Raw genomic sequence first — 8,486 nt, 5'->3', positions numbered from 1 at the left:
GGGAAGCCATCAATAAGGATCTGTCGTGCACGGATGCTCTCCCGGTCTACGACACTCAACTGCGCAGCTCGTGTGGTACCCGGGAGGCTTGCTCTTACAGCCTCCGCATAGGAGAAAGGGAGAGAGACAGGTGACGACTCACCGAGGGGGAGGCCTGCGCATCCTGCCTCCTGAATGTTCTCTACAGCCCCTTCGATCTTCTCCTTTGCGCATTCCGCAACCCCTGCCAGCTCGTTTGCGAGTTCAGCAATATGGTCGCCAGCGGCGGCCACCCTCGCCTCCAGGGTGCCGATGAGTTCTTTCGTCTGCGACTCAAAGCGGGTGAGTACAGCTTCCGTCAATGATTTGCTTACCGCGCTCTCTATGACCGCCTTGGCATAGACGGCTAATGCTATGCAACACTCCGACGCCCATGCCATCTTCCCTGAGAGTCCCACTCCTACATGATGAAGGCCCGTGATGAGGCCCTCCGCCATGGGTTCTCCAGCCGCCGGTACCATCTGATTTTTCCGCAAGACAGCGAGAGCTTCGTCCATGGTCTGAATCTTGTCCACCGCTGCCGTAAAGGTGGCTGTAGCCGGTGTGGACCGCAGTTGCTTGGTAGGCGGTGCGCCTGTCGCTACAGTTGTCGATGTCTTTCTTGTCTGCGAGGCGGTTTGTGGCGATGCTGCCGGTCCTCGCCTGGTAGCGTCCTGGGGCATCCTGCTGTCCGTATGTATTGCTGCTGTTTCATGTACGCTATAGGCCGTCGCCCAGAGGGATAACTGACCGCACGACGTAGCCCGCTCCTATTGGCTGACGATCGTGGGAAAGTTGCCGTAGGTGGTGGTACGAGTGAAAGGAGCTCCCAGCGTGACGCTTTATTCAAGCCCCCTGTCCTTGTATCACAATGATGTATTAGTGCAAGTCCTACGATGCTGCTTGTGTTGTTTCAATATATCAACTACATCATGGCAAACTTGGAGCATGGACGCACTAGTCCAAGTCGTCCCTTTCCTTACACAGGCGGGCTTGCAGCTGAGCTCAGTAGATACCCTCCGCATGTCAGCGCATGTCCGCGTGGATCTTGTGAGGGCCCAGGGGCTCAAGTTTGTGTCGAACTTGGGAACGACGGACGTCGACGGCAGGTGGACACGCATAGCACCGCATATGGCAGTGTTAACGCCGATATCTTGTATGCATAATTTTTGGGAGACGCTCAGGCTGCGGTAACAAACGCTGAGCGGATCTCCTGCTTGTTCCTGCCATACATCCTCCCCTTCCCCGCGCCCCCTGCTTCCAAAACGCATCACAGGTCATGCCTGCTGCCGTCAGCAAAGGATCCAAGAAGCGCGGGGCAACGTCCCAAGCTGCCGCGCCCCAGTCCAAGAAACCCTATCTTGAGAAGTCCTCCGAGTCCAAGGCGAAGAAACGAAGTCGTCCCGTCACGAGCAATATTCAAGAGGATAGTGCAGACACTTCCGATGATCAAGAAGATATAGTTGAGACGTTCTCGTCCTCAGAGAACAGCGAAGTCGAAGAACAGGCCGGGGACGAGATAGACAAAACGGAGAAGTCGGCCAAGGACCCTAACGGTGTGCCTCACAGTTTGCAAGTCTTGCTCGTCGTATCTGACCTCTCTCGCATGACCGAAAAAAGCTGCGCGCGAGTCACACAAAGCACAACGCGCCCTGCTTGAACAACGCAAATCTGCCAAGCCCCATTCCGCCCTCCTCACCGACGCAAAACGCGCCTGGACGCTCGCGCGTCAGAAAAATATATCCAAGGCCGAGCGCACGAAGCACCTGACCGCACTCATGGACGTCATTCGCGGAAAGGTCAAGGACATCGTCTTCAAGCACGACGCGAGCCGCATTGTCCAGACTGCGGTCAAGTACGGGGGCCAGAAAGAGCGGAATGAGATCGCCGAGGAACTGAAGGGGCGGTATCGGGACCTTGCGCAGAGCAAGTATTCGAAGGTGCGCTTCTGATGATCTCTGAGCCTCAGACTCGTTGCTGAGCGCACGCCCATGTTCAGTTCCTGGTCACGAAGCTTATCCGTCTTTGCCCCTCGTATCGACCAATTATCCTGCGCGAACTCCAAGGGAGCGTCCTCCGACTACTCTTGCATCGCGAGGCGTCGGGCGTGCTCGCTGACGCGTTCGAACTCTACGCCAATGCATACGAACGCTCGATCCTGCTGCGCGATTTCTATGGCAAGGAAGCCAGCCTCTTTACGGTCACAGCTGGGAGCGAAGAAGAAAAGGAACGATCCAAGCGCGGTCTGAGGGGACTCATGGAGGGCCTCGAGAGTGACCGGCAGAAACGCGTCCTGGCTGCGCTGAAGGACAATCTGGTCACCATGTGAGTGCCACATCCGCCGTCCCCACGCTTCGCCAATGCTCATGGGCATCGTCAGCTTCAACAACCCAGATAAGGGTGCTGTCGCGCATGCCATTGTCCACCGCGCGGCATGGGAGTATCTCGCCGCCGTGTCCGAGATGGAGGATGAAGCCGAAGCCGAGAAGCTCCGGCGCGAACTCTTCGAGACGTGAGTCACGAGTACCAACGCAGTCCTGTGGCTGGCGCTGACCGGTATGATGCGTAGCTGCCAGGATGTGCTCGCTGAGATGGTGCACACAAAAGACGGCAGCCGTATCGTCCGCGAGTTCATCGTACGGGGAACCGCAAAGGTAACCGCGGCCGCTTGCCAGGAAACGCATCTTGTTGACTCGTTACGGTAGGATCGGAAACACATCGTAAAGGCGATCAAGCCTCACATCGAGCGAATGTGCAAAGATGACGAGGCCCAGCTCGTCCTGTTCACATCGTTGGATGTTATCGAGTGAGCTTGTTATCATAGCTCTTGCTCGTTGATAGTTCTAATCTGTTCACCAGCGACACAAAGCTGACCGCGAAGTCACTCGTAACAGACATTGTCGCCGCTGCCCCTGCGTTATATACTTCGCCACAAGGCCGACGTGCGCTATTCTACCTCGTCGCACCTCGGACAAGACGACACTTCACTCCCGCACAGATCGCGACGCTAGCCGAGACCGACACGATACGAGCCAAAACCAGTAAAAAGGACGATGCGTTACGTGCCTCGGAGATTCGCAAAGCCTCAAGTGAAGGCTTGCTCAGCTGGATAGCAGAGAAGGGCGCCGACGTTTCGCGAGATCCAGGCGGAAGCTTAGTTGTCCTTGAGGTGATGCTAGAAGCCGAAGGTGGTACGTGCTATGATATTCTCTTGCATTCACCTCACACTTTAATCCACTTTCGCAGATAAATCTACCACTTCCGACACTCTCCTCTCCGCCCTCGCTACCCCCTACCCCTCCATCGATCTCTCCAACCCACACCCAATCACGCTCCCACACACCTCTCGCCTCTACAAAACCCTCCTCCAAGGCGGGCACTTCTCGCACAGCTCACGAACAGTCGAGCGTGCCCCACGCTGGTCTGCCCGTGACTTTGCCGTGCGTTTCGTGCAGCGCGTGGGGCAAGAAAACACCGTCGCGATGGCGCAAGGCGACGGTGCGTTCGTCGTCGCCGCGCTGTGCGAGCAGCTTGCGGAGCACGACGAGAAGGAGACTGAGGAGCGGAAGACCGTCAAGGGATGGTTTGACGCGAAGACGAGGAAGGCGATACAGGATGCGGGCGGGAAAGGCGTGAATGTGTTATTGGAGAGCTTGAAGAGACTGTAGTGGTTTCGGACGTGGTTGTGATCGTCTTGCTCGTGCTATTGTCTCAGATCATCTGTCGTGCTGATATCCATGCGTTGCTTTCGACTCTGCAGATTTGTGCATCTGGCTGAGGCAGAGTGGCGATGTTATTGAGGGCGACGGCCAAAGGATTAGCAGCAGTCTCCGATTTGGTTGTCAGGATTCAAGTCATGTTCAATTGTCCATGAGCCACTGATCACTGCACGTTGTCGTCACGATGGAACCATGTCGGCCTGTGCTCAACGCGCCTTTGTCAATCTCCACGTTTCGGCCTATGCACCCTGCCAGCGTTATAAAGTCTCCATGTTCCCCTATCATCTTCAGATCCTTCCACTCGCTTCTCTCGCAGCATTTGCCCATGGCTCACAACGCCGCTGACCACATTTCTCTCCCTCTCTACCTGTCCAAGGCTGCTCTCCCACCCGCCAACATCGATCCAGACCTGACTCCAAAGCGCGGTGCTTCCTGGCCGGACAGTGAAGGTTTCAGTCTATCGAAGGGCATGCACCGCCAGCTACAGCGGGTAGAAGAACTCCCTCTTCGTGAACTCGAACTGGCGGTCAAATGCTGTACGTTGTCTTTGTACCTCCGGACGGTCGCTTCTTATACCCTAACCATTGTGCCATCAGTCCGTCCCGTCATTGACAAAGTGAAGGTGGACCTCAATGCTGTCACTTTGCCCGTTCCGGCCATCAAGGAATGGGACAAAGAGGCAAGAGCGAAGCTCGATGTTACCGACGAATGCTCTTTCCGCCACTACCTCCAGCGTTTCCCCTTCGAGACAGCCGCGGCCGCCGTTCGCGCGATCGATGGCGTGTCTACGCTCGACAACCGCTACGCCAAGTACCATTTTGAGCGCTTCAAATTCGCGGTCATACCAAGCGGCGAAGACTTGCTCAAATACTACCTCTTTGGCCCTCCGCTAGAGAGTCTCTTGTATCCAAATCGGTCTCCTGAGGTGCGTTCATCTTCGCTACTCGACGGAGTAACACAAACCTCAGGGTTTCCCTTTCACAGATTGAACGTACAGTGACACCGGGCATCGTGATAATCACGTTGCCGCCGTGGATGTTCGGCCCCGAGGATTTCGAAGAATTTACTGCTTCTGGCGCGGTATGTGTTGCAACTCCCCGCTAGCTATGTCGCGCAGATTAGCTGACCCAATGTACAGTACGAAGACGGAGCGATTGATCGGGACAACGCGAAACACCCTGGGTGGCTCAATTCGACAAAGCTAGCCGCAGCAGTACGTTGCACGGCAGACCTTACCATATACCGGACTGATATCATTCTGTTCGTAGCTCCACGACATCTGCAGGCAGTACCACTATAGACGTTTTGTTGTGACTACTTACAGTTATTGGGCGTTCGGCACGTGGAGCCTAGGTGCGGCGCTTCGGATGCATACTGTAGTTATGCACGCTGATTGTCTCCTCAGACTGGTCCACTATCCAAGTCACCAGCCCGATAGTTGCGGAGAAGACCAAGGAAGTCACACTCATCGAGATGCTTGTCTTCTGGACTCAATGTGCTCGCCAACGTGATGCGTATTGGAGTCTTGCACCGGTCAGTCCTATCACATTGTCCATGACGGGTCTCAGTCTTACCCAAGGATCTGTCCAGGACATGCTGTAGCAGGTAAAGGTGAAGGAGGCCACTGAGTTGTGGACAAGGGGTAGCGGTCGAAGTACCGTAGATGGTCGTCGGGACGTTGCGCATGACAAATTTATAGCACTATGGCCTTGTCTATTGTTGGCTTGCGCAGCTTCACCTATTGTGGTCGAGACAACAATGCATAGTCTACGTGCAAAAACCCAGATACGACTGAGGCGACGACCACATGCTCCCACATGAATTCCGTAGCCTCTATCCCGGCGAAACGTCGCTGTTTCCCAGCATTCTAGATTCAACTTCTCGGCGACGTTCGCCTTTCCAGAAGATCAGAGGAACGCCGTCCTCGTTTCCACATAGGACAACCATTATCGCCCATAATGATACTCAAGGATAGGCCGGCAAACCAATATTCTTAGCCATCCGTAGACCGAGGCGGTAGAAGAGTGTAGGGCAGAAGCAGCCAGTCGAACACACTCGTCTTCCGATCATTTATATAGGGCATTTCACCTAATGAGAGGATGTGTGATACTGCATGGACGTTTGCGCACATACGCCACGATCATGCCTGCGTCCCATCATATTGACATAGTCTTAGACTGGGTTTAGGCTTCCCGGTGCGTGGCCATCCCACTGCGGAACAACGCGCAACGCGAGAGTCGGCTGGACATACTTGGGGGATTTCTGGACCACGTCCACTAGGAACAAGTCCTCTAAGCTCACATCCCTGCCCTCGTACTGGATCTGACTACTCCGTTTGATGGTGTCCTGACAATCTCGGTGAGGTATTGCTCAAATTGCGCGAGATGATCTTTGAAACATACTGACCAAAATCGCAGTCACTTCCATCGCGATCCTTCGCGCGAGATCACCCTTCGTGACACAACCGCCACCTAACGATACACCTTGCCGCAAGTCCGAACTCCTCAACCCTACGAGCTGCACCACGAGCCAATGAATTTGTCAGCTGACGACCGCATACTTGCTTGAGGAGGATGTCCAGCACGCACATGAACGTGAATATGAAGGTCTTCCGGGAGCGCCTGGCAGGCCAGATAGACGAAGGCTGGTAGGTCCGCTCCGCGAAAGTTCCCCTCATTCGCTTGAGATAACGCCACGTTAAACGTGATACTGCACAGGTCCCTTTGCCTTCTGGTTCCGTCATTATACGGAACCTGTTCGATAACCTGAAAGCAGCCTCAGTGTCAGATAATGATCGCTGTCTGCTCAGCAGCAATAGTATGGAACAGAGGAGAGGACCCTTACGCGATAGCCGTTCAATCCATGAACATAGGCAGAGAGTCCGAGGGATATGACCGACGACTTCATCTCATGTACTTCGCGTAGGCGAGGACGCCATTCCCGTGCGGATTTGAGGACCGAGTGGGATGAGCCACCCTGAACCATATTTCGCCTCGCTTTCGATCCCGTGCCGGCTTCCTTCGTTGCGCGTGGCCGCTTGTGCCATCTGAGGACACACAGGATACAATAGCCATCTTCGCTCATTCTGAAACGTCGCCTGTTGAGCAGTGCCAAAGTAGCACGTTGCACTTGATGCTCAGACGGCCGTAGGACGAGCGACATCAAGAGAGCCTTCCGTGCACACCTTGGAATCTGGAATTTGAGATCAGGCATCAAGTCCTCATGACCGCGATCACTCACCACTGTCGCAATGAAGAGGGGCAAAGTTTCCTGATTGAGATGGAAGATACACCAAAGTCGGTGTCATCGCAAAGCGAGCAGGGGAAGATGTGTAGTACGGCGAGGACAGTAGATTGGACCCGATGGCCAGCATAATAAAGGAGCAACAGACCTTGTACGAGTACTTGAGGCTACCAGCATTCAAGTCACAGGGCGTGACTTCAAACGCATAGCGGTGGGCAAGGATACCATTAGAGCGGGTCTCCGTAATAACTGGATGATCGATGGAATTGCGCACAAGAGGATAACTGAACCGCCAGTGACGGTAACTGAGTCGCTAATGAAAGAGAGTGTGCAGGATGACTCACTGGATATCCGCCGCCAGAGCACGTGTACAACACGCGTACGTTTGAAGTCAATGAGATCACATAATATACCACTCGCATAATGTGGTCCAAACGTGGCAAACATCTTCTCTCCGCTGAATATGTACAACATTCTTGCTGTAAAGCCCTGTGGGTGTTGTTCAACGTGCCTTGAGAGAGCAGTCTCATAGTCAGTCACCCGGACGCAGGACAGAGCTTGAGCTTGAACTTTGCAGTGAGCGCCTATAACAAGTTACGTGGCGACATCCACCTGATATCATACTCAGCTGCAGACACTATTCTCAGCGCAGCCACCACCGACAATAGCGTCTGCTTTCGCCGCCTTCTCCACTCGCCATATTTCTCCACACTGACTTCTCTGAGCTATCTGCCCACATACGGCGTGCCTCGATTTGCAAAGATCACGAGTTGAAAGAGTCCCGATAGGACATCAGGGCCAGAGGTTTAGGGAGGCGCTATCAGAGCGCAGGGAAAGGCACTTTGAGGACACAGCACAAGGTACGTCGGCATCTGGCAGACTACGCACCCAATATGTGTGTACGCGCGACATGCTCCAGAGCTGAGGTGTCAGTACATGTCGCCATGTCGGAGGGAGCGCATCTCTCCTTCTCTTCATCATTCTGCGACCAGCCATCATCAGATAGAGTGTGAGTGGGATGACGGCCTTTATCCGGAGCGCGGTGCCTTCGTGATGGATTTGAGGTAGGAGCCGAGGACCGAGATAGATGTCCGTGCTGTTTAGAGGCGACGTTGGCCTCATTGCTCAGCTCCTGCTAGCCGGTCGCCTGTAGGTTGTTCGCATCCTCTACATAAACCGTCACGGTTCTGTTGCGGTCCGTGGAAGTGTACTTGGCCGCGTACGTAACCTTGAAATTGGACTGCGTGTACAAGCCGTTCACGCAGAGAGACTGGAAGTAGGTCTAAGGACCGGGCGCAGGAGCTATTCATACGGGACCTGAGTGACGAACTGGAGGTACGAGCGGCGAGCGCGAGTTGTTGGTGGTGGATCGGAGGTACCACCGAGGATCCGGACTGTTGTCTGGGTAAAACCTTCATATGTCGCGAGCGCCGGGCTTTGGTGACGATTTGTTGGGCTCCTTGCCGCTGATAGTCTGAGACGAGCTTGACGTTGCATGGGATACGG

The 8,486-nt window shown here is 54.6% G+C and overlaps 3 protein-coding genes across 3 annotated transcripts; 2 read left to right on the top strand and 1 right to left on the bottom strand.

The window, feature by feature from the left end:
* Window positions 1-1,280: 1,280 nt before the first annotated feature.
* DICSQDRAFT_163623 (ARM repeat-containing protein) lies at window positions 1,281-3,771 on the top strand. The gene is made up of 8 exons (XM_007370208.1): window positions 1,281-1,574; window positions 1,639-1,958; window positions 2,018-2,343; window positions 2,399-2,530; window positions 2,588-2,672; window positions 2,724-2,824; window positions 2,878-3,209; window positions 3,265-3,771. Exons 1-8 carry the CDS (start codon window positions 1,298-1,300, stop codon window positions 3,684-3,686), a joined length of 1,995 nt encoding a protein of 664 aa, XP_007370270.1. The 5' UTR covers window positions 1,281-1,297; the 3' UTR covers window positions 3,687-3,771.
* A 291-nt stretch (window positions 3,772-4,062) lies between these two features.
* Window positions 4,063-5,512, top strand: DICSQDRAFT_183477 (uncharacterized protein; the record flags this gene model as incomplete). Its single annotated transcript, XM_007370207.1, has 7 exons — window positions 4,063-4,273; window positions 4,334-4,662; window positions 4,722-4,817; window positions 4,876-4,950; window positions 5,006-5,090; window positions 5,143-5,270; window positions 5,328-5,512. The coding sequence occupies 7 exons, from the start codon at window positions 4,063-4,065 to the stop codon at window positions 5,337-5,339; spliced, it is 936 nt and encodes a 311-aa protein (XP_007370269.1). The 3' UTR covers window positions 5,340-5,512.
* Window positions 5,513-5,909: 397 nt separating this feature from the next.
* Window positions 5,910-6,996, bottom strand: DICSQDRAFT_183476 (uncharacterized protein; the record flags this gene model as incomplete). The annotated part of the gene is made up of 5 exons (XM_007370206.1): window positions 6,978-6,996; window positions 6,582-6,921; window positions 6,326-6,502; window positions 6,144-6,254; window positions 5,910-6,083 (listed from the first exon to the last, which is right to left on the bottom strand). Exons 2-5 carry the CDS (start codon window positions 6,897-6,899, stop codon window positions 5,910-5,912), a joined length of 780 nt encoding a protein of 259 aa, XP_007370268.1. The 5' UTR covers window positions 6,900-6,921; window positions 6,978-6,996.
* Window positions 6,997-8,486: the final 1,490 nt, after the last annotated feature.

This window comes from Dichomitus squalens (assembly GCF_000275845.1).
Source record: "Dichomitus squalens LYAD-421 SS1 unplaced genomic scaffold DICSQscaffold_63, whole genome shotgun sequence".
NCBI lineage: Eukaryota > Fungi > Basidiomycota > Agaricomycetes > Polyporales > Polyporaceae > Dichomitus > Dichomitus squalens.
Note: the sequence above shows the minus strand (reverse complement) of the source record. Positions and strands in the feature narration are given on the sequence as shown.